We start from the raw sequence: 25,709 nt of genomic DNA, 5'->3' as shown, positions 1-25,709 counted from the left end.
ACTGCAGTTTATAATGATTGCATGCGGGTTGAGAAAATCCAGAATCACCCTCGTACTACTTCCCTACGCCAGGCGAGAGTAGCAGCCTTGATAGGAAAAAAAATGAAACAAGGCTCCTGGCGCAAAGTACTGTCTTTACAATTGCACGTTTCTGCATTACCCACACCATAAATTGCCTGGTGAGGCTAAATAAGCTGTCAGTTTAACGGCCGTCTTCAAAGCACTCAATATTGCACGAATATTTCAATTTGCGCACCCAACTGGGTAAAGCTCTACGTGTGTTTTTATGTTTTTGTTTTGTTTTTGTAGAATAGCACAACTCCTGAAGCACAATTTCTGGAAAAATACAAGTCCTAACCATGACTTCCATGACAATCAAACGATCACAACGCCGCGGTTTCCTTTAAGAGCTTCCATAAGAAACTCTGCTTTCCTCTTCCAAACCCTTATATCGCAAACTTAGAACTGTCTCCAAACGGGCCCGGACACCCACTTCTGGGTAACATAATTAGTTCTGCCATGATGCACCATCATACAATGTGTTCTAACGCACAGGTGGAGATACCTCAAGCCCGAGTGGCCCTGGGAGCGGTGACGATGCTGACGCTCGTGTCTCTGGCGAGCAGCGTTCGCACCACCATACCGCGGGTGGCGTACGTGAAGGCCATCGACGTGTGGTACGCCACCTGCATCATGTTCGTCTTCGCCTTGCTAAGCGTGGCCACCTGCACACACTACCTCGTACGGGTGCGCCTCAGGCCGCTCTGCGTGCGACGCGTGGACCACTGGGTCGTCGACATCTATCAGGTACTTACTACCAGGTGCACAATGAACAGTGATAAGTACGACGCTTTATTTATTTATGGAAATGCTTCCACTGAGCTGTCCTCGCACTGCAAGTATGCTGCCTTGAGTTTCCAGCAAGCCCAAGCCGCCACGATAGCTTGTGCCCTAGCCAAATGCTTAATAATCGCTTATGACTCGTTCCTCTGAAAGTACTAAACGTTTCTTACGCAAATGACTGGCATGCACTATTGCGGCGATGGAGCGAACCACAATATATCCTCGACACGGTCTTCTAATGGCATGCAGTACTTGACCACTCACCGAAAAGAAGGTCGCGAGATAGAATCCCGGCTGCGGCGACCGCATTTCGATAGATGAAAAATGTTATAGGGGTCCCTTCGCTAAGATTTAGGAGCACGTAAAGAACGACAGGTGGTCGAAATTTTTGTAACCATGAACTACGACGTCTCTTTTCATCATATTTGGGGGCTTAAGTTTATCCGAGAAATTATTACATTAAATAGTAGGCCACATTAGTCAAATCCCCGGGAGAAACCTGAAAAGGTTTGACAAAGCGTGCAATCAAAGAACAATTCAATATTTAGATGAGCCGAACTGCCCACACTGTATAACAGAGGTCCCGTCTGGTCTCCTCTGGTCAAGCCATACCAGTCATAGCTTCGAATACAAAAGCAGAAAGCCACCATAAATGCGAATATACCATGGAGTGGCCTCATTCATTCTCCTGCGCCACTGGGGCAATGTGTCGGACGTAGAAGCAAAATGCGAACGCAAGCTGCTCAATCAGAGTAAACGAAATGAAAATAGACAAGTTAAGAAGTATCGCCTACATGACCGCATGATGTTGGCTTGAAAGCGAAGACGAGAACGGCATTATGAGAACGAAGGTGGCACGACGGCTTCAACAGCGAGCTCCATGGACTCAACCTCGCTCTCAAAACCTGTCTGTGTTTGTGTCCACACGTGCGTGTATTTTATGCTTTGCAAAACATGCAAAACATATTCCGAAATGGAAACATGCCCTAACCAAACAAAACCATACGTACTCCATAATCATGGTGGCTCGCCACCATAGTATATAAAAAAACATTTCGAGTAATCCCCTGTTTTGACTGACCTAAACATAAACTATAAATAAAATATGTACTACAGTATTCACCTATTGAAACATGACATCAAAACTTCATTATGAGAACTCTTACGCCATGTTCCTTGAGATAACCAGGGCACGTCGCTACCAATGTCGACCCCAAAGTTAATGTCTGCTTTAATGCAATTATTCGAGTCAACATTGCAGAGATATGGTAGGCAGTGAATACGGTTCAAGCGAAAATATACGTGCATTAACAAGTCCTAAATAGTCGCGTTTCAATCCGTTCAAAATATATACGCTACTTCGATCGGCAAGAACCATATGCGTAAAGCTATTGAGACAGAAGCAGAGGAAATGAGCCTGGTGTTTAGATAAGGCGTTGGGGTTTAGGCAAATAATAACTATCCAAAAAAAGATGCTCACCGCATGACCTGCATGCTCGGGCTTAGCATATCCTTGAATTTCGTCGTTGCATGATAGTGTGTTGACTCATCTCCTGCGTCAGTTCCTTTGTTCTAAAGAATAACACTCAAGACACCGGGGCTCTCAAACGTAGATGTCACCCTTGTACACACATCGTGCATGGTTACAGCTCCAGAAGAAGCGAACAAGCGCCGAGTTCTTTCACGCGCACTGCTTTGTTTTGAAGCATGCGGAGTACGAAGCGATGAGGGCTTGCGATGTCGTTTTTCTGGTGGCTCATCTTGTGGAATACAGTAGTGTCACTTGCACCGTCGTAGCACGCTTCTACACGAAGCGACGCTCTTCTTTACCCCTGAGCCGAGCCACCTGTCTTGTACGCGTGCAAGTTGCCATTTTTCGACACTCGTCACTTGGAGCACACCAGACGCGGCTAGGCGCCATGCGCACGGCTGAGGCATTTTCCAAGCCATCTATGCGTGAACAACGCTACACTGCTGGTTTCAACAGCACCGGTTAGGTTGCCGGAATTTTGCAGCGTGCTCCGTGTCGCGAGTTGGCCTGCGCACATTGTGCATTATCTAGAAACCTTGAACCAAGGAGCCGCGTCATCGTCGTGTGTTGAGCAGTCGGTCTTGAATTCACTTGGCTCGGTCACTCGTTGCTATAGTTAGGCCGGCCACGAAACGAGCAAGATTGATTCAGATATCATCCAGCGTAAGCCGATAACGCTCTGCGGCGGTTTATCGCCCATTAAGACAATACAAAGAAAGGTACTAACACATCTGAGTTACGCGTGCAGCTGGCATTACGTTGAAAATGCGTGAAAAGACAAGTCGCCGTTCTCTAACGTATTTTACGAAATAAGTGCCAAACTAGTAAAAGCAGCAACACTTCTTGCTGGACGGGTCCGTTCGTTATACTCGTTATATACGAAATTGACCGATCTACGCACGGTCACATAAACAACACATCGGCTTACTGGAGCCCACCTGTGATTCACAACTCCGTGAAATCAACTTCACCTGCATCGGATAAATGAGGCGCGAAGTGACAACGACGTCAATAACGTTAACAAATGTTGCGTTCGTTTTCCAGCAGTCGTCCTTGAGGCCGTCTGTTCGAGTGGCGTCTCCTGACTGGCACGTCTCCAAGACGGTCTTTTGAAGAACCAATGTCATTGGCGGCAAGGTCGACATTTTACCGCGTAACTATATTGATACACCGGGGTCACCATTTCATAGCAATAGCAGTCGCGGTCACGTGACCTGAGGGGCAAGGGTGAGGCTCTGCGGAAAGGGCGGCGCTTCACCGATACTGTCGAGAAAAAAAAAGGGCTCGGACGGAGGGGTTGAAGGTGATCAGCGTTGTTGAACGCTCACTCGGATGGAAAGAGGGATGCAAAGGAGAATAAAGAAAGCAGTGATGCTCCAGAGGACCTATGATTGGGAGAACTTTTAGAGCAGGTGATTTTTCATATTAGAGCACTCTGCAGCCGCTAATTTCATACCCTGAGTACACTTTATAGAGAAAGTTTCACTTACTTTCAGGCACCTGAATAGTTATTCCACTTTTATGAAGAGTTAGAAATATTTAGATTCTTTGCTAATCTCATGAAGACAATCATCTCATGAGCATTTTATATTTCACTCAATAATGCAAAAAGAAAAGCGCCATGCACTTAATTGAGAGTCTTCAAATAACCTAGTCAGCAATATTTTTCTAAACAAACCAATAAACAAACTGCTGGATTCTGAAAATCTTACTTTATGAAATAACACTGGGAACAAATTAATGTGGTTAGCAGAAGCAGCAGACTAATGCCGCGATATACAGCAGTGTCTCAGTACTAGAGTCAAAATGTAGCTAATACTTTTAAATCAACTGAAAGGTGAAAGCCAGAATCGTTTTCTTTTTTCGATCAATTGTAATACAAGGTGCAACTTGACATCCCTTAGCTAGGCTGAGAATGCCAAGTTCGTTCTACACACCTTTCACTCCCTTTGAGGCATCTCTATGCTTTGGCAAGAGCATTCCTGCAGTGCTTGCAGGCCATTTCTTACGCATTCAACGTGGGATTATATGGATGAGACAAGAAACTTAGCTTTACTTTTAAAGCAAAGCTGGGGCGCGATTCTCGATGTGTCCACCTTATGGACTGTCCACTTCGGCCTCGACTGACGGGCTGGAGGTCGGCGAGCAGGGTGTCCCCTGTTTCTGGCAATTCCCCCGCAACGTAGTAACGTCACGAAGCTTTGGCATTTCGGAAGACAAATGAGATGAACAGAATGCGTTTCGCCACAACAAATGCTGTCCCCAGAGCTCCACTTTTGAATGCACATTTCGGAGTCCATTCACGATCTCTAATCTTGTTAGCCCTTGAATCAGGTTTAATGTGGCTGCCCGCCTGACGAACCTAGAAAGTTGGTACGCAATTCTTGCATCATTTTCCAAACATCCCAACACTTTAATACGTAAGTCGATACCTGTCAAGTTTGTTTAATGGTCCTGGTACTAAACATTTCGTCCACTTTATTTCTCATTACACTGGGAACATGCTGGCGGGTTCGGTGCGTCGATGTGGTCAAGAGCGTCATCCAAGGGTCTTTTAATCCTGCTTGGCCCCATCACGCACTACGCCAAAGTGGACATGGTGGACACATCGACGTTTTCGTGCCAAAAACCCCTGGTTCTCTCTAGAGAGCAGGCAAAAAAATCACAGCATATTTACGGAGTGAATGATGAGTAAGGTTAAGCGTCCGTCTGTGCATACATCCATGTGTCCATCCGTCTGTGAGTGCTTCCGTCCGTCAGTATATACTTATGGTGCGGCTCGAGGATTGTTTTTCTTTACCTCACAATAAAGAATGTTCGTCCATGCGTCTGTCAATCTAGTGAACACTCCAAGTACCGCCGTGTCGCATATTTTCACCATGTATTCATTGTATACAAGTTACCGCCATCCAGCAGACATTCCAAAGACAAACGAGAGGTGGCTACCTACTGCTACGATGACGACTACTACTACTACATACATCGTGGATGCACGACCCACAGCTCAAGGAGCTTCGCCCCTAAAATTTAGACATATTGAACGCTAACAGCCTGGTCATTCACAGCAATGACTTACATACCAAACTGGCCTCCACAAGGTCATTTCTGTGCCGTGAGATAAACAGGTTCTGTGGTTACAAAGTGGAACAGCTCATAATTTAAAAAAAAATTAACAGCAAAGCTGTCCATAGCTTGTGCTCCATCGTGCAAAACTCCTCAATTGTATATGAATAACAGGGATTGGGCGAGCCCCACTACTACGCACACCATGAAGCTTTAACGAAAAAGCTGCTCGGCGAAGGGGATCAAAAGCACGTGTATAGAAAGAAAGAGAAATATATAAAAAAAATAAAGTGAATAGATGAAAAGTACAGTGACAAAAGAAAACATAGAAAAATTGAGGAACAAAGCACACCAAAAATAAGGAAAGAAAACAGAGCAAGACAGAAAGAGAAAATAACAAGACATTATGGGATAGAATAAGGCAACGATAGAGAGAAAGAAAGAGCACAAAAGACAAAAAGAGAGGAAGAAACTGATACAGAAATGAGGTAAAAGAAACAGGAAGAGATAGAAAGATAGATAATAAATAAAAAAAGCAACATGGCTGGTACCTCCATCATAGGAATCTGCATAAGACTAAAGTGAAACGTTTTCACAGACACAGTTGATTGCTTATAGTGCGTTCCCCCTTGTGTAGTTTCCACCATGTAGCCTTGCTTGATGTGGACCAAGCCACGATGATGCCTAGCAGCCCATCTTCACCCCGCAAATTAACACCTATGATCTCAATTTAATATTTGCAGAAGCTGAAGTTTTAAGCATATACCTAGACACCATGTATGGGGAATCCCACGCCAAATCGCAAATTTATGATTGATATGTGGAGTTTAACGTCCCAAAACCACCATATGATTATGAGAGATGCCGTAGTGGAGGGCTTTAGAAACTTCGACCACCTGGACGTGTCGCCACCTTATGAATACCACTATCACAGGACACCTATGTGAACCTTCTTGAAATGCTTGGATTGTGCAAAAAAAGCTAAAAAGTACGATAGAGTGTCTATTCAGTCTTTGTTTGCCGATTGACAACACAGCCATTATCAGACCACTTAACAAATCTGGAAAGGTTTGCTGTGATTAACATGTAGACCACATCACACAAATTGAATTCAGTAACATGGAAATGAAGTTTTGATACTGTAACACAAAAGCGATAATTGACGCGAAAGTCTCATTCACAATGGCTCACTCTTACAGAGGCTGATTTATGGACGCCGCACAGACCCGTTCCTGCTGACCATGGACAAGGATCACAAGCTGGAATTGCACCGCAATGTCAAAATGTCTCAAGCTTTTGAAAGGGTAGCTCGATACATGTTTCCCATCATGTTTGGGTTTTTCAACATTGTCTACTGGTCATTCTACGTTGAGAGGTCCTATTATCCCTGACACGCCACGTTTCTGACATGAACAAGAAATTTAGCCACAATCTCTGCTCTTCAAGGTGGTGTGTGATCTTGAAAAGCATGGCAAAAGCTGGCCTATCCCCCATCACAATTTATTTTTCAGTGAAACAACATACTAAGCAAATTAGTTCTGTGGAAACCCGCAAGGTGGCGGAAGGATTAAGAAAGGAAAAGAAGACAACCACCTTTTTCTTAACCCTTGCACCACCTCATCCGCAATACTTGTGTCTATGTGCTTCGACTTGTCGATGTATTCACCCTCGCACTGTCAATAGCTAGCTTCCCTGTTTGCTCAATTGGCAGAGCGACCTAACGGGAAAGGCGTTGGTCCCGGTTTCAAACACCAGACCAGGATGAATTTTTGGGCAACTAAGCAGCTTTTCTTTCTGAGAAATCTGTACAGATTTCCTTGTGGTTTCATGCTACATACGGGTGGTTGTCCTTTTTCCCTTTCTTAGCATACTGAACAGTGGGCAATGCCAGCCGTGAAAACATTCTTACATGTTTTTGTTTACCAAGCAAGGAGCTCATGTGATCTTCGTTGAATATAATACATACTCATATCCTGAATCCTGTGAGCCAATTTTTCAAGGGCTTTTTGGGAGAGCCCACAAAATATGAAATAAAACCATGACGCTGCGCTCATATGCTGCCTCACTGCACTACTAGGAAGGACTTTTCCAGCTAAACAAACGGTGTGTCAAGCGTGGTGAAATAAGCGGTCAAAGCTCTAGACATTGGTTTCCACATGCATCAGCATTTTTGACAGCTCCGAATGGTAGTGATGTGCTGTCGTCCCTGATAGGTGGTAGGTTGGCAGGCATATCATAGTTGTTTTTCACTAAGCACAGTTCAGAGCGCTGCAGTATAGTAGCACATGAAATTGCAAGTTGAAAGGGTTTGTGCAAAGGGCAACAATATTTATTTTCTACTAAATCCTTGCAGTGCACATTATTATGAGGCTTTGCAAAGAAGTTCGCCCGGAGCTAATGCTTGTTTGTGGACTAGCTGGTTTTAAGCATTGTAAAGAAAAAGAGCACAAGAAGACAGGGAGGAACCATACCACTCTCATGCGTGTGGGCCCTTTTCCGTCTGTCTTCTGCAATGATGGGGCTAGATAGCCTACCACACTTGTCAACCAGTATATATATATATATATGATAGGAGACAGACATCTTCGACGCGCTCGCGCTTTCATGTCATTTTTCATACACACAGCACTTGTTCAATAGCACAAAAAAAGGGCAGTCAGTTTTAACCAGCATGCACTTGGACAACACGTATATGTTTGTTATGTATGATGCATGAAATCATATTGCCACATTGAATATGCAGCACCCAGAGAACAACGAAGAACACGCGCAGCGAGAAAAAAAAGGGGAGGTTCTCTTCCGATCAGTTTGCCAGTGTTCTGGTACAATTAAAGTGAGTTTCCCGTATTTAACTGCTGCTGTTTCTGCATTGTGACAATATTACACGCAACACTTTTTACACTTTCCCTCACAACTTTCCACATGACTACAAATATGTTGATGGCAGCCTCCTCAACAGTAGATATTTTAACATTGAATGAAATTGACTTAAACAGATCACAAAGAATTCAGTTTTTAAATGTAAAGCACTCCTTCAGGAACCAAAGGTATTTTGAGCACTTCTATCTACTTATTTTGGCTTCTCACTGAGCTATAGTCCACTGCTTTATTCGTCGCCGCTTTGCAAGCTGCCTCCATCACTCCAAGTTGCCATAAGCAAGGCTGACCAGACATATCAATGTTAAAGTAGAAACCTTTCTTGGTGCTTCCAGTATGGTAACATTAAAATATTTAGAAAGATTAGTTGAAGACATGTGCTCACAGCAGCTTCGACAGAGCAGCGGTGATAGTAATCCTTTTTGATGAAAGAAAATGGTTTTGCTGAAGCAGCAAATGCTTTGATTAGTCTATAAAGAGTATGTTCGTTCCCACCTATAATTGCATCGGCGAGTTACAGTAGTATAAAAACATGAGCAAGTGATGTAATTAATAGGGCACCTGTCCAGCGCTAGACTGCTCTGCAGTGCTACTATACAGTATGGAAAGCGTCGCAAAAGGCCTCCAAGGAAAATTGTCACTGCTGAAACGTTGAGAAATTACCACTGCAATGTACCTTTGCCTTGTAATACTTTTTTTTTTCTCCTAACAATATAATTGAGTGATTACTAGTGGTGAAGAAAAATTTTGCCTTGGTTGTTTTCTGCAGCGTGGACCCGACTGTGACCACTAGCTGTCAGAGTGGTGGGGCTCAGCCCCCCCCCCCCCCCCCCCCAACTTTTCTCAGTGGGAGGCTTGAGCCCCCTTCCCCCCCCCCCCCCACCTGCTGATACGCTTATGCATAGGATGCATCTACAGACATATGTCGAAGACTTGTTTGTGGTACTAAAGACCCGTGGCACGTTCAATCGTTTTTATATTTATAAACACTGGATTTCATATCAACTTAGCTATCTGTAGCTATGTCTTGAGCAACTACATAGTGTAAATAACTCTTTTTTCTTGTTTGATCGATGCACGAAAGTCTCTTGAATCTACTATGATTTAGAGTCCTGTAATGCTTGGACATTTTAGCTTAAATGACTGTTTTAGTTGTTGTTTTTTTCAGCGCACTAAAACTACAGTTAAACTACACCATTCTATTATTTATTTAAGCACTTCAAATATCATGTTATCTGAGCCAAGCAGCAAAGACCATTGAATTGATAATTACAAGTTCTGAACACTTGTAACATCTACAGTCAACAAAAAGTGAAGTTCTGCTACCAAGTACATAAACCCAGGAACTTTTATTTTATTCAGTTGAAACATGTAAACAAGCACTAAGTAAATTCATTTTTTTCGCAAGTGTATTTTTTATTGCGTAGACCGGTAACATATATTTGAGCAAACATACGCTTCAAAACTATCGCACATTGCTTGTAGTATGCGCAAATTCTAATTCAGTGACTACAACCATTGAAAAAAAAAATTTGAAGTGTTTTTCCATCTCGGTTTTCTGGCCCTCAGCAGGATTGCATGGTTTAACCATTAGGAATCACATAAGGCCGTCTCGAAATCATCGTAACATAATATGACAGAAAAGAATGAATGCTGGCACATGGTGCCAAATAAATAGGAATGCAACGTCAGCACTGCAGACTTGGCTGTGCCTTTTGGCAAAAAAAGAAGAGTTCTTAAAGTTTTCAAAAAGTTCTACCATCACGTGGACCTGCACACACGGTAGTGACAGTGAAGCGTAGGATGGTATCTACAGCTCTTCCTTCGCCTTTTCTCCACAGATTTCTGAAAAATGAAAAAAAAAAAAAGGAAACAGTCAGGCGCTACAAAGCACAGCTCAAGTCTTTGAAAATGCCCTGCGGCACTTTATCAACATGGTGAGGAAATTGTGCAGATCCGTAGCGAAGACTCCTGTGAACATGCGAGCCAAAAATTACAGTACTGCAAGCATCAAAGAATTTACAATTAAGTTGTGTTTCAAAGACAGCTTAAAATCTTTCCATCATCTCACAGCAACTTTCGTAAGTTGCCCAACTACCTAAATCTGAGGGTCATGGCCACTGATTGATTTGCGCATTTGCATGCTGCATAGGAACCGCGGCTACCGTGTACCTGCACCACACTTTGTAAAGCTAGAACTACACTTTATACACAAGCATGTTCGCGAAAGTGAGCAAACGTGTTGAAAAAAAGAGGGGCTAAATAAAGGGTCACGATGCATGCTGACAGCATCTTGCCCCTTGGCCATTCCACCAAGTAGCTTGAAGCATACATGTATAAGGAAAGAAGAAAAGCACTTGAAGCATGCGACAAATATAACTCCAGTTACACTTTTCGCATTCATAAATCTTCTGTGGCCATTTATTTGTGAATAAATAAACTCTGACACTGAGGTCATTCGATGATTACTTGAAGAAGTTTCCAAGGCCCCTTTGATGATAAACTAATGAGGAGCGTGGAGCTTATGCTGATTAGTCTGGTTTAACATCAATGCACAGCATTTTTGATGATGAAATAGTTTGGGGAGCTTAACTTCTATATTTTTGCACAACTTCCCAAACAACTTTAGATGCAGCAGAATTTCAATCGCTCTGGAAACAATAGTGACATTCTCCAGGCACCGAAGTAAAACACTAAAGAAAAAATGCTGCTACCCCTGACACAGGTGTAGTATACACTACTGAAAGGCTATTGTATGGAAGTACAGTCGAAAAAAAAATTTCTTTTTCCCATGTTGGCACCTGACAACATCCTCGCCACAGCTGCAAAAGCACGTAGTATCATGGCAGTTTTCATAAGTACACAGCTGTTCAATCATTTCATAATAGTCTGCAATGAACAGTTGGCCTAAAAATGAATACTCTAATTATATTTCAGTATGAGAAGCTGACGACATCGGCTGAAAACAAAACTACAGAGAATGCTTCGAACTTTCCAAGAACGAGGCAAAATCTAAGTTGGGCCCATAGAAGTGAAAAATGGAGTTTTCGAAATTCGACAACAGCACAAGGACACTGCCTAACGAGCCGAAGGGGAGCCGAATTGGGACCAGCGCTGACTAGAAGCGAATGCGCCTCTCCTCTCCACCCACTTTCTAGAGCATGTATGCTCGGCAGGGCTATCACCACAGGACTGGTGTGGAGCATGCGTCTCGCCTTTTTTCAAGTCCCCTATATACTACTGCTCACGCAAACAGTGCAATGACTGAGTGCACAAAGCAAATTCACAGTAGGCACACTCATGTGCCTTTTTCATGTTTTTACTTGTGCGATGCCACAAAAACGAAATGGCCACAGTACACCTGCAGTATGGGCTCTCTCTTTTCTTGAGCCATATTTTCAGGAATGCAACTTTGAAAGACAAACAGGTAAAAGGACACAAAAGACTCATTAAAAAATGACAGCATATCTACGGAGGGAATGATGGGGAGTTGGGTGAAGTTGGGTCCGCACGCCGCTGCCTCGCCGCTTCGGCCTCCCGTAATCGTACTGCAGAGTCCTCTTGGTGCACTTCTGCTTCATGCTGCCGCACGTCGGGGTCCCTTTTTCGAGTGCGAACTGCCGCCCCCCTGCGCACACGCTGCTCAGCAGCCTTGTCCGTTCTCGATTGCCAAGCCTCTGAATGCGCATGTGCGCCAGAACGGCGCTTTTATTGTACTATAAGCGCCCCCTGACGTATGCCACTGCCGAAAAACACGCAATCACCTCTCTCTAATCCCATACGTGTGACGTCAGTCCTTCTTTAAAGTAACAAGTAACCCCATCTAGTGCCGTACCATTAGCATTTTTCAGGGTATAGTACAAGTACTGCCCTCTATGGCCGGTCGGTGGTAGCGACATTCGAGTTACGACATTCGAGTTACGACATTCGGGGACATTCGGGGACATTCGGGCTATGCTATAAGGCGCTTCGCCACTAAAATTTAAGTCAGTGAAAAGGAACAATATTTGAGAACGTCTAAAACGTCAATATTGATACACAAAATGAGACAAGACTATTTGTGAGTGTATTTACACTGATCGATCAAGATAGACACCAGGCACAACAGACAGGCCAGCCCTCTTTGTCGTCATGATCTGCGCTGAAGACCGTGGATGAGAGGGGGCGCAAAGGCGCCGCTCTCCATTAAGGACAACCCTACGCGCGTGGTGGAGTAACAGCTACTACTGACTGCCGAGCAGCGCTCATCAGTGTTTATTATTTAAGCACGACCAAGGTTGCCTGCCGAACTTGGGGAGGTAATGATACTAGGCTAGGCAGGGCGCCAAAGCTCGTTACACCCCTCACCCCCACTTATTGTATACAAAACAAAAAATACAAGTCCCAGCCGATTCAACGTTGGTTTAGGTAGACAAAAAGCGGTCTGGTGCCCTTCGGTGTCAATTGCTCCGCCTGGGTACAGGTGTTGAAGGACTAGGCGCAGTAGCACTAGGCGCTGCCTGAGCTGCTCTTGATTCCTCCTAAGATTCTGCCGTGGTTGTCAGAGATGGCACTGAACTTGCCGGCGGCCCAACTAGAGGCGCACAACTAGAGGCGCCTGTTCCTTGCGCAATGGTTGGCTCACTGGCCGCAACAGGTGCTGCCGTGGATGCAAGCCCGGTCCCGCAGCTAGCCCTCACATGGTCAGCACGTCGGTGCCATGTGGTTCCATCCTGCATTCGTACGAGCAAAGAGGAGGAGCTTGCAGACGAGACAAATTGTCCAGCAGACCAAGGTGAGCCAGAATGGAAATTCCTGGCGAATAGTGGCATTCTAGGCTCGGGCAGTGCCCCAGGACGGCACCACAACTGGTGATGCACCTACAGTAACGACAACAGGCTTGGCTGGATCGAAGTCCACCAGCATCGGTGCCTTGGTGATTAGCTGTTTACGGTGCTCAAAGGCCACATCCTGCTACTTCTTCCACGCCCAATGCTGGCCATCTCGAAGCAGAATGTGCAGTGGCTGCAGATGCGCAGACAAGTTGGACAGGAACCTCGTGTAGAAATTGATTAGGCCAAGGTAATTTTGCAGCTTTCTTGTTTTGGGGGCTTCGGCGCCTTCAGAACAGCCTCAGCTTTGCGGTGAGTCAGTCAGGCCAACCTGGGAGATGACGTATTCCCAGGTATTCTACACTGGAAACCATGAACATGCACTTTTCCCGCTTGAGCTTGAGGCCAGCATCCTGAAGTCGGGCCAGAACGTTGTGCAGATTGTGCATGTAGTCTCCGTAGTCGATACCGGTGACGAGGATATCGTCCAAGTACACTGCCACATGCCTCATGCCCCCCCCACCCCCCCCTGAAGAGGTTGTCCATCTCTCTCTGAAAGATGGCTGGTGCCAAGGCCACGCCGCATGGTAAACACATATACTAAAAAGCCCCATAGTTGCCGATATCATGACGTACTTCCGTGAGGCCTCTTGGAGCCCCAACTGCTGGTATGCATCTCTGAGGTCTAGCTTCAAGAATTTCTGGCCACCAGACATAGCCAACCAGAGAAGTTCAATCCGAGACAGAGGGTACTTTTCGACAGTAGCGACGGGATTGATAGTAACCTTGAAATCCGAACAGATTCTGACAATACTGTCTCACTTGGGAACTGGATCGATGGGAGTGGCTCACTGCGCAGTCTTGACTGGTACCAGGATGCCTTCTCGCTGTAACCGTTGCAGCTCCTGGGTCACACCGTCCTTAAGTGCGAACGGCAGCGGTCAAGGCTTGAAAAACTGAGGCCGGACTCCCTCGGGTACATGGATGCCAGCAGTCTCACCGGCAGATGCGCCCACCCCTGGCTTGAACAGTGACTGGAACTCTGTTAGGAGGCTCGGGATGTCTTGTACGCCATGTAGGGCTACTTCCTGGCATTCTGGCAGCCGAACACCCGGTACGCAAATCCAATTCCTACAGAGCACCGTCGGTGACGACCCCGTGATCAAATAATACAGAGGAAGGATTGCTTCTCTGTAGCCAAAACGAACGCTGACCTGGGCCTGGCCTTGGACCTGGGAAAGCCATCTCAAATAACTGCAGCATGACGCCTGAAGCCTCGACGGCCACTCCGGGGAATGTCCTTTTGAAGAGTTTGCCAGCCATGACCGACACGCTGGCCCCCATGTCCAGTTCCATGGAAATGGGGCGTTTGCAAACTTCAACGGTCAGTACTTACGGCGGCACAGATGACGGGACAAAGCCTATGTGCCTCATGTTGAAAATAGACGGGTTCTCAGTCACGACGTTGAGCCTGGCCAAAGCAGAACCCTAGCCTGCTGCCACACTTCCCCGCCGCAACTTGCGACGCCTAATCTGACAGCGGGCTGGTGTGGAACCTGGGCTTGATATAGGCTCCTGCTGTGGTCCGCAGTTCTGCTAGCTCTGTAGCATTACCACCTGCTGTAAAAGCACTTAAAACATGATATTCCGAAGGAGGGCAGTTTGGTTTCAACCTACTGATGGGAGGTGCTGGGTAGGTCTGACGTGGCAGGTATGACCAACGGCAACGGCTATAGTGAGAAACGTGCCAGGATGAAAAGTAAAGCAGACAGGCTGGTCGTCGGGGGTTCGCCATTCCGCAGGTTTCCGGAAGGGCAATGCAGGACAGGATCAGCAAGGGTTTTTAAGAAGTAAGGCTGTACTTCAAGGCGGGGTCAGGGGACACGCTGATGGAAGACCAAGGTTCGCAAACTGTTGCCTGACCAAAGCGTGAATTAAGGCTACGATTGGCTGTTATGGGTCAGTGGAATATGTCAGTGGAATGATGTTGTGAAAACGAACAGTTCAATAGGAGCTGTACAGACAGCTTCAATCTCCTGACCAACACTATGGGTGACGTCATAGGTGGGTGACTGGTGAGCAGCTTCACATGACAAAGTTGTCTTGGGCAGCCGTGCGAATGAATGAGTTATACAGCGGCTCTTTGCTTGTTCAAACTACCGGCACTCATTGATGACTGCATTGACGGTGGCAACGTTGTTATAGACGTTGAAGGCCTTGACAGCGATTGCCTTTCAGAACATGCGATACTTTCTCAGACTCGAGCATGTGCTCATTTACCAGGCGGCAACGGTGATGACATTGTGAATATACACGACATACGATTCGATAGATATCTGTACTCAATTTGCCAGTTGATTCTCTGGAGCCACCTGCCATCCAACGGTGTTGCTAAAAAAGTTGTGGAGCTTTTCTTTAACAGAGTGCCAGCTTGTAATGTTGGCTTCGTGCGTCTGAAACTACACTCGCGGTGCGCCATCAAGTAGAAAAGCACGTTGGCAAGAATAAGGGTCATGTCCCACTTTTACCCAGTGCTATAAGTGGGACGGATTATTTTTTTTAAATAAAAAAATAATCCATTCATGCAGGTTGGTGCACTGGCAGATCCTGTCTAGAAAACATGCTAGAATCTCAAGTTGCAGGTAGGAATACGTAGATAGAAGTCACGAGAGGCACAGGTGGTGAAAACGATGTTCTTTCAACCTGTGACATGGTTGGAGCCGTGAAGATACTGCCCTCGCGGAACTTCGTGATGGGTACAAGGACGAAGTAGAAACTGCATCATAGTATGTTACGTAAAATGAGGCAAAACGTGACTATTTGTGAGTGTATTCTAGAGATCAATCAAGATGGGGAACAGCGCATACAGCAGACAGGGCAGTCTTCTGTCGTCTTTTGTACGCAGAATGTTGAATGTTTCACCGTTGATGGGCTATGTATGTAGCAATATTACCAATATCACTGCTGTAGTAATCGACAGATTAAAGTAAATGTAGGATACTAGATGCGCAACCAGTGAGATCTATTTGAACGTGCCCGATGACGTCAAGAGACCGAAGTACAAATTATATCACCAGTAATAAAATGAGAACATTCAGTGCATTGAAAGATGCAATGAAATTCTACTTGTGCATTTCTGCTTGATTGATGGTGAAAAAAACTTGATGCTACAATAGAGAATGGCATGGATTGTGCAAAAGTTCCATTTCTGTAGGGCTGCACTGTGTTTGCACGGATGTATCTCAGTGGTACAGTCGACTCCTTAAACAAAACCTGAAGGGACCAGGATAATATGTTCCATTTAAAATAGTTTTATTTAATGATAAATGACCAGTGGTGGAGAATGCGAGAAAGAAGCCAATCTTGGGAGAAACACTTGTTTCATTTAGGCAGCACTTCCGTTTAACAGATTTCCATTTACTGAGAAACTACTGTGGCTTGGTTATCGCATGCTGTTGCGGGTGCCTTACACGAGGATGAAAGTTGCTCAAACAGTTAAAAAAAATGTCACGCCCATGTGAGATTGTGTAAAGTGCACTCCAGAGCAGGAACCCAAGCATCAGCTACCAGGCAGTAAAGGCAGGCAACATTTGGCAAGGCAAAAGCTACATCAGGAGGCCTTTTCAAGCTGTTGCGTTCTGTTCCCCTAGACAAATCGGGGAGGGTGAGCTCACACCACAATGGTGGGCGCTGCAGAAGACAGGGGTTCTGGTGTTCGAGGACAATGTGACTCCCCGTCCGATGGAATGCAGCGGTTCTTGGCATCGCTGAGAAACCCCGTGAAAAGCGACTGGACTGGTTGTCTCTGCAACAGTGCAGTGCGGCTGCCTAGACACAATGGCAGAGCCGATCTAGACGGATGACCAAGAAGCTGCTCTGGCGCATTGGACATTCATGCTTGCAGGCTACAATTTCTTTGGTGAATGCACCGGGACAAGAGAGAGAAGAAGAGAAAAAGAGGGGTCAAGATAGAAGACGTACAGCAGTGACCGTAGGAAGCGAGTGTCCAAGCTGCAGGAGGTTTTCTCAATGTTAATAAATTAGTTTTTATAAGTTACTTTCTCGAAGTCATAACTTCACGCACATCCGCCAATCTTGGACCGTGCAAAAGAACCCGCATGTCGCCTCAACAAGGCCCGCCATCTGAACTTCACTAACAATGTGCGGACCACTAAAATGCACTTTCATTCAAAATAAGCGTTTTCTTGGAATAAAACAAGCACTACGGGTTTTCTGGAACACTATTACAACAATGAAGATCGCCTTAACATTCGCCTTTCGTGTTCCTTTAAGGCTTTCGCTTTGAACACAGCAGCAAGACCCTGTTATTTTGTACACCCGAGAAAGAAAGAGATCTGGCAGTGTGTTTTCACTCAGCTTTAGGTATGAAACTTGAACAAAACACGAATATTAATTCACTTTCCAAACAGCGTCCCATGCCAACCAATGTGGCAGTAAGTAAGATGTATTTCATTACAGCATCCAAACACCAAATGTCTTCTGCTTTTGTAACACCTGACTATCCCTCCAAAAGGCTCCTTTTCATCACAAAAATGTTGGTTCATCATACACAATGAATGTTCGGCAGGACAATGCAGCACAAGTGTAGTGTTGCATTTTCAAGGACAATAATTATTGGGCAATATGTATGCATTCGAAATGTAAAATGCCAATGGCATCTCTTTACCTTTGTTGTTTTCACAAAGCAACCTAAAGGCTTGGGGCTCCACCCTTATCTTGTGCTTTGAGAAAACTCGCATGTAATCGTCTTCGTACTCTCCAATCATATCTTCACACTGAAAATGGAAAAACAAAATGTTGGAAAGAAGGTACACGAAAATAGAGATACAGACTATTTTCAATAAAACATAGAGATAAGCACCAGCAGTGTGGCACACCTGCACCAGACAACTTCCAACAGTGTAATTTTCTCATTCGGTGATTCCATGCAGTGCTCCCTATTCTACAAATTAATTACCCGCAGAGCACTGGCTAATCCCCACATGTCACCTACTCAATTGCCACTTCGTTTAGACACAAGAAATGTGAGCAAGCCTTTAGGAGCCAAAATAACTGTTCCCACTTGATTTCCAAGAAAACATTTTCCAGCAATAGTAACTACTGCGTAGATGCACTTATTTAACACCAGACCTTCAACTGAATTGTTGGGCAGATTCATAAATCATAATAAAGTGGATCTTCATGGAAATAAATATAGATATATTTTATGTAGAGCTGTGCAAATAGCAATATTTTGGGTGTGAATCGAATTTGAATAGCATTGAAGTATGAGTGTGAATCAAATAATATATTTTTCTAATATTTTTCCGAATATTTCTAAAATATTTTTCAATCTTCAAAAAAAGTGGCAGAGGCTTCTATACATATTTTTATGAGAAAGAAACATGAAAGTGTTTTTTTTTTACTACATTGATGAAACACTGGCAGGGTGGCGTTTCACAGTTGTTTCATCAAGAATAAAGTAATGTGGAGGCCGAATCGTATGCATGTACATGGTTTGGTGCAACCAAAGTGTTGCCGACAACACTTTAACGAGTGAAAGGCCGAGTATGGCGGCGTCACGGAAAGAAAGCGCGCGCAAGCGACCAGGTGAGTTTAACTTTTTTTCATTCATTAAATACTACATATGTGTTCTTAAATATTGTATATTAACGTTCAGGATATATTAGAGAAGGAGCATGGAAAGTTTCAGCCTGTTCCTACGTCTTGCCTTAGAGATAGCGCAACTTATTTACAACTGTACCCAATTGGGTACTTCAGGTCGTTACGTTGAAAATAAATTTGACTCTGTTGATTGTTACAGGCAAGTTACTCAGCGATGAGGAGATTCAAGAGCTACTCTTTCAGAGCGACATTGACTTGTCTGATGATGACGACATTCTGGATGAGCCACGCAGCAGCAGTGAATGCTCAGGTAGCAGCAGTGACAATGATGATGAAGTTGAAGATGACACGCCAGCTAGCCACAATGTTCAAGGTCGTGGCCCCATTTGGAAAGCGGCAGAGTGCGTGCTCCGTTTCAGTTATTTGTTTTGAAGATAAGAGCATTATTTGACTGCAGCCTATTGAGTTTACCTTGTGACTGGTACTTTTTATTGCAGCTTCCCTCTCAGGTGCACTTCGGACTCTGCGCCGTGCCAAGTCCACTCAAGGTTTCCTATGTCTCCGTTTGCCTACTTTGCGAAGTATTTTGCGGAACCCTTTTGGAAGCTCTGCGCAGAACAAACAAATCTCTATTCTATTCAGATGCGTGACCACAGGTCAGTGCGAACGTCGCCGGCAGAAATGAAAAAACTTGCCGGAATACACATGCTAATGGGCCTTCTCGGACTCCCAAGAGCAAGACTCTACTGGTCCCGCATATCGGCTGTGCCTCTTGTCACAGAAACCATGACACGCGACCGATTCTTCGAGTTACATGGTATGCTGCACTTCGTGGACCTCAGCCAAACAACCGATGCACAAACTGAAAACAAGTTGTTCAGAGCGGAACCCATCATTGAGTCATTTCGAAAAGCGTGCCTCGAGCTACCGCGTCCAAAAGCAGTATCTGTCGACGAACAAATGATTCCATTCAGCGGACGTTGTCCTGCCCGACAATACGTGCCCAGTAAACCAAATCCCGTCGGCCTTAAGAACTTTGTTTTGTCCAGTTCTGATGGACTTGTGTTAGATTTCGTCATCTACACAGGTAAAGGAACTGTTCCTGAAGCCGATACGAAAGAACTTGGTCTTGGCGGGGCAATAGTGAAGCGTCTTCTGCATACAGTGCCGGAAGAACAACCAGTTCATGTGTTCACAGACCGTTTTTTTACAGGTTTGAAGCTTGCTGAATAAATTCTCCGAAGGAATGCACATCTTACCGGTACAATTATGGCAAACAGAACTGGAGGTGCGGCACCAAAGCTTCCAAACGAAAAGAACATGAAACGAGGCGAATCATGCTGCGTTGTCCGCAGTGATGGAGAAATGTGTCTCACGAAGTGGAAGGATCGAAAATCAGTCATGATTCTTTCGACTGCCTGCGGCATCACTCCAGAAGGCACTTGCAGAAGATGGTCGAAGGAAGAGAGGAAGAAAGTAGATGTGCCGCAGCCGCACTGCATCAAAATATACAACAAAAACATGGGCGGATATGTGTCCTATTACAGGACAAAAATACGTACGAAGAAGTGGACCATTAGGGTATTTGCCCACTTTCTAGACCTAGCGGTTGCAAATGCCTGGATTGAATACAGGAATGACTGCAAACTCATGGACGTTGCAGCAAAAGATATTCTCGATCAATTCGAGTTTAAGAACCGAGTTGCGGAAACGCTAATTCGCGCCCACGTCGACGAAATGCAAGAAGCCGTAAACGAAGTAGAGCAGGATCTTGAAATTGGCGAGACTGCTGCACTCCCTAAACATACCAAGGTGACTTCCATGCCGCCAAGTGAGGTCCGATTGGACAAGTACGGGCATTTTCCAGAGCATGTGCCCTTAAAGTCTCAGATGAGATGCCGCAATCAAGGTTGCAGCGGAAAAACACGTGTTAGATGCACTAAATGTGACCTGTTTCTTTGCCTTCTCAACAGAAACTGCTTTCTTGACTTTCACTCATGTTAGGCCTGTTGTACCCAAATGGGTACAGCTAATTTCTCGTCTGAAATTACAACACAAGTACGGGCATTTTCCAGAGCATGTGTCCTTAAAGTCTCAGATGAGATGCCGCAATCAAGGTTGCAGCGGAAAAACACGCGTTAGATGCACTAAATGTGACCTGTTTCTTTGCCTTCTCAACAGAAACTGCTTTCTTGACTTTCACTCATGTTAGGCCTGTTGTACCCAAATGGGTACAGCTAATTTCTCGTCTGAAATTACAGTTTTCGTTTTTTCTTCTTCCGAAAAGTGTTTCAGGGCTTTCAAATGGTTGCAATAAAGAGTTTATAAGAGTTTACCCTGGCTAGTTTTTCCTCAGGTCTGAAGAGGTTAAATCTGTGTTCTCTTAAACCCCACGGAAAGTAATGTCAATGAGAGCTTCGTGATACATGCCATATGTGCTTTATTAAAAGAGTACTGACAATGAATTTTGAAGAAATAACTCGTGAAATAGTAGATGTGTGTGGAAACATACGCATCCTCTTGAAGTAGCAACAAATAGTACAGCCTGGAACATACACTCAAATGTCAATATAACAAACATAGATATAATATATATTGGATATAGCAAAGTTAATAAAAAAATAGCCTTGGAATAGATACGTACTAAGAAATACCTTCTATGACAAATTTTTGGATATAACAAACTCAATTTCTTGTAAGATGCAACTTTGCTTTAATGAGCTTTGACTGCATTTAAAATTTTAGTGTGTTGCACGACTGCATGTGAAATGTGCCTTTGGCTTATGTATAAACAACCATTGATTGATATGTGGGATTTAACGTCCCGAAACCACCATGTGATTATAGAGATGCCGCAGTGGAGATGTAAAAACAACCTATTTCCATTTGTGCCAAGAGTCTGCCTTGGCTGCCACGATCGCTGTGAGCCTCTCTCGTAATAGACCATTTCAATGAAAATAGGGGGCAGACTAGCATGTGAACACAAAGGCTGACGTACTTGCCTCGGCAGCGCATTTTCGGTGAGTCGCACATATTTACGACATCTCCGAGCGCTCAGATGAACCAGAAAGTCTTCTCTAAGAACAGTTGTCAATGCAGTGTTAATGTGCACGCTACTTTGTGTGCTCACCCAGCCAGCTACGATTCAAAGTGCGACAGGGCTCATCAGAACCGCCCCCCAGTAATTCACTGTCGCCCGCTCAAAGATACGAGCTGACAAGCAATGATAAGCGGGTTGTTAGGTAGTTACTGCAACAGAAAAAAAAATATGTAAAATCTTTGTGCTGACATTCCTTTAATGAAAAAGTGTTCTGGTTATTAAGTTACCTTATTATTAAACAAGGACAGCACATTGGTGTCAGCAAACTAAGTTGCACGCCCACATTCTTTACACAGAAACAATGGGTTGGAACGTGGCTGCCCTTTTAATGTAGCCAAACGATCCAATATCATTGTTTCAACACCAAATTTGCTCAATAGAGCACCATCATAAGCTACCCATCCAGTGCATTCCACCTCTTCTTTCTGGCACTTGACTCTGAGCCTATGCCTCGCACTTCACGTTTCACATTACTCTTTCTGCTGCTGTGCACTTCTTGTCTAAATTGTTGTGCACCAAGAAGGTATCTACACACAATATGGAAGAAAACCTCCCAAGACAACTGGCAAAGCTTAAAGGACCCCTGACAGTAGAAGTTTTGTGAGCGACTTTTTTTACTGTAATTTGTAGCTTTGTGTCTTAAAATGACAAAATTGAATCGTAAATGCTCTAACACATCATATAATTAATGCTAGCATCATTACTTTAGAATTATTTTGCATCAGCTCGAAATGTCCACCTAAATACCACAAGACTAGCGCCCCCCAATGAGGCAGAAGCTGAGAGTATGTGCCCTCAAGCATCGGCGATGCTGAATGGGCTGTTTTCAAATAAGGGGAACCCTATAAGCGTTGAATTATGAAACTATGTGGATGTTTGAATGTGTGCTCCTTCGAAAAAAGAAAAGCACTCCTGGCGTGAGCAGCCAAAACCACCTAGAGAGCAGCTAATAACGAACAATAGTCTTCGGCGAGAGCTAATCGGGAGATAGTCTTTGCCGGCTGCCAATCGTGAGATTGTGCACACACCGTTCATGTTCTCTGACCCCGACAATACTTGCTTGACCTCTGCAACGTTATGGGGGGATCTTTGTCTACCTTAAACCACAAAAAATGTCAATTGAACCTGTATATTCAGATGAACACACACCCTCACTTTCGATCATTCTCTTTAGGCAATGCTCGTCCCTAATCATCGGTCAGAAGTGGCCCCTCATGCAGGACTATCAACTAATGCAAGCATCTCAGGTTTCTGAATTTGATGTCAGGGGTCCATTGAGATGTCTTGGTTTCCTAGAGCCATTCGGTAAGGCTGGATAAAACAGTTCTGCAGGACATGAAAGCCGAAGCGAGAGCTTGATAGGAGCTCAATGGGACAGCCTGTTACCAGCATTCTGCACCGACATTGTGTGTCCTATTGCGTGAAGAAAGACAAAGTCAGCAGCGAATATACTGTTTCAAACTCACAAGAGGAATGGCAAACATTTAGCACATTTCTAATGACCATGAAACATTTTCATGTTTCAATCCGTGAGCACTGTATATTAAAAACTGAAAAGCACCGTCAAGGAAGCAGTCTGTTACCACAATTTATTAACTATGGCTGGGGGCAGGTGAGATAAAAGCAAATTAACTGTTCACTTTGAGAATTGGAGTAACTTTTCTTTCAAAGAGGCTGCACCTTACATCAACTAGCAGATGCAAGCAACATTTTTGTGCGCAAACTTACATTAAGGCCAAAAACCCAAACCCAGCCCCCATTTTTATCAACTGTATCTGTACAAGCCTTTTTCTTGCTTCTCTCTCTCCCTTTTTTCTTTCAATCTATGAGATAACTTCCAGATGATTTACTGTGTTTCACAGGAACTCTTCATGCCACATGCGCTGCAGACACATCAACACATTGGGCACATGACATTTGGGGGCAGTTGAACTGGCTTTACGAGAAAAAAAAAAAAAAGATCGCTGGCACTCGTTAGAATTTTTGGCTGCCTTAATAGTGTACACCCAGCGACAAAAGTTTACAGAACATGGACTTGACAGCAAGTGTGAAATTTCGCTGTCTAAATGCGTAGCACATTTAAAGGTCCAGTAAATAACTGTGAGATCCAAAAATTGTTATAAAGAGAAATATGTCCAATTTCGCTTTGTAAACATGCTGCCCCAAGAATTTTGCGAACACGTGCCATAAATAAGGAAATTACAAGGGTTAGAACATCACTTTCAGCTGGTTTCAAATTTTCGCGTGGCCTTGCCATCCTTCTCCCTCACAGGGAGATGAAGGCGTAGCCCGCCATCGTGACTGGTTGGGACCTATCGATGAGCTTCATGCCCCGTCAAGTTGCCGATCAGCGACTTTGCGTTACTGCATGTGAAAGAAGGATTGGTCAAGCGTAGGAAAGGAGTGCGGGAATCGTTTTTCAAAATGGAGGCCCTGCATGGCACGCAGCGCTGTAATATTCGGAAAACGTGATCGCCGCAGTCTCCCATACAAATCGCCAAGCCTCCTTTAGGGGGTGTCAAAGTCGAAGTCTGTTGACTGGCCCTTTAAAACGAATAACTGAGGGTTGCCAAAACTTAAGCTTGAAACTTTTAAAGTAAAGACCACTTTTCCTGGCTAACTGACAGCTAAGCTCTTTTGCAACTTCTGTGTCCAGTAAACATTGTTTGCTCGTTGTGCTTCTCTGCAGTATACACCAAGCACCCACTTTAATTAAAGGGGAACTAAAGTCAAATAACAACTTATGTCAGGGTGAAAGCTCAATGTACGACATCTAAAACGACAACATTATCAACAACAGTGCCCTATTTACCGAGAAATTAAGGTAAATGCACAAGAACACATGCGACGCAGTAGGACATTCTCAAAATGATCCCGATGACCTCAGGCGGACCGCCTACAATTAATCACTATTAATCGATCTAGCTGCACTAAATAAAGAATATTCCAAGCATCAAGGAGCGCAATAAAATGCTGCTTGTTCGTTTATGCTTGATTCATGGAAAAAAGAATCGCCGGACGTTACTATAGAGAATAAGACGAGTGGTTCGAAAATTCAATTTTCGTGTTGTTACACTGAACAGGTGGAGTCATCTAGCGGGGCGAAGTTGAATACAAAACCGTCTGCAATCTCGAAGTCAATGGTGGGAAACTGATCAATAACCGTTGTTGCTGCTGTGGCTCCCGCTGCTTTCGGTCTGCTGCTACTTGCGCAGTAACACCAGACAACGTTGTGCAGGCAACAGTGATGCGAGTCAATCTGCTCGGTCCACTTCTTGAGGCAAGTAATTTTAAGTATGCTAACCCGATGGGGACCTCTAATACGCTATTTTATATCAAAATAGGCCCTTCCTTGGGCCAAAAGCAACACTACGAGGTTTCTGGACCGCTGTTTCAACAATTAATGCCGACTAAATAGTTGCCTTTAGTGTCCTTTAAGCACATGATCTGGACACCATCTGCATACAGGTTGTAAAAACGTATGAGTTAGCAAATGTGTGAGCAGCAGAGGTTGTCTATGTCAAAACTAAAATCGAAGGGTAAACTTACAAGCTGCCGAATTTTTCCGTTAGCAGTGGGGTCAGGGACAACTTGGTAAGTGCTCAGCTTGTCAACGTCCTTACTGAGGTTCACAAGAATAAGCTCTCCGTTCTCCTTGTGTGTCGCCTGTGCGTAGTTGTCCATCTGGCTGCACACTTCGTCGAGGACATCGTGCATGTGTGCCTCGGAGCCAGCGTAAGGAATCTGAAATTGAAAAATTTCATCAAAACTCAGGGGTTTTGCAAGCCAGAACCGCAGGTTGATGACATGTGCAGTAGCAAGACTCCAGATTTATTTTGACCATCGTTTGACCATTTGT

At 44.5% G+C, this 25,709-nt stretch overlaps 3 protein-coding genes across 4 annotated transcripts in view; 2 read left to right on the top strand and 1 right to left on the bottom strand.

Annotated features, from left to right (window-relative positions):
- LOC142786780 (glycine receptor subunit alpha-3-like) overlaps nt 1-357 on the top strand; it is a 29,302-nt gene extending 28,945 nt beyond the window's left edge. Inside the window, exon 6 of the mRNA XM_075884422.1 lies at nt 310-357. Within this exon, the coding sequence (XP_075740537.1) occupies nt 310-357 (48 nt within the window). The remainder of the gene's footprint in view (nt 1-309) is intronic.
- A 205-nt stretch (nt 358-562) lies between these two features.
- Nucleotides 563-7,661, top strand: LOC142786799 (gamma-aminobutyric acid receptor subunit alpha-1-like). The gene is made up of 2 exons (XM_075884447.1): nt 563-807; nt 6,637-7,661. The coding sequence occupies exons 1-2, from the start codon at nt 598-600 to the stop codon at nt 6,826-6,828; spliced, it is 402 nt and encodes a 133-aa protein (XP_075740562.1). The 5' UTR covers nt 563-597; the 3' UTR covers nt 6,829-7,661.
- A 1,983-nt stretch (nt 7,662-9,644) lies between these two features.
- LOC119172280 (canopy family protein seele) overlaps nt 9,645-25,709 on the bottom strand; it is a 29,478-nt gene continuing 13,413 nt past the window's right edge. For both annotated transcript variants that reach the window (XM_037423330.2, XM_075884434.1), the window contains exons 3-5: nt 25,400-25,594; nt 17,813-17,921; nt 9,645-10,159 (exon numbers count right to left, since the gene is read on the bottom strand). In XM_037423330.2, coding sequence (XP_037279227.2) covers nt 10,125-10,159; nt 17,813-17,921; nt 25,400-25,594 — 339 coding nt within the window. In that variant the 3' untranslated portion in view covers nt 9,645-10,124. The remainder of the gene's footprint in view (nt 10,160-17,812; nt 17,922-25,399; nt 25,595-25,709) is intronic.

The sequence above is a fragment of the Rhipicephalus microplus genome, unplaced genomic scaffold (genome assembly GCF_043290135.1).
Source record: "Rhipicephalus microplus isolate Deutch F79 unplaced genomic scaffold, USDA_Rmic scaffold_32, whole genome shotgun sequence".
Taxonomy (NCBI): domain Eukaryota; kingdom Metazoa; phylum Arthropoda; class Arachnida; order Ixodida; family Ixodidae; genus Rhipicephalus; species Rhipicephalus microplus.
The sequence above is the reverse complement of the archived record's forward strand: the minus strand, read 5'-3'. Positions and strand labels throughout refer to the sequence as shown.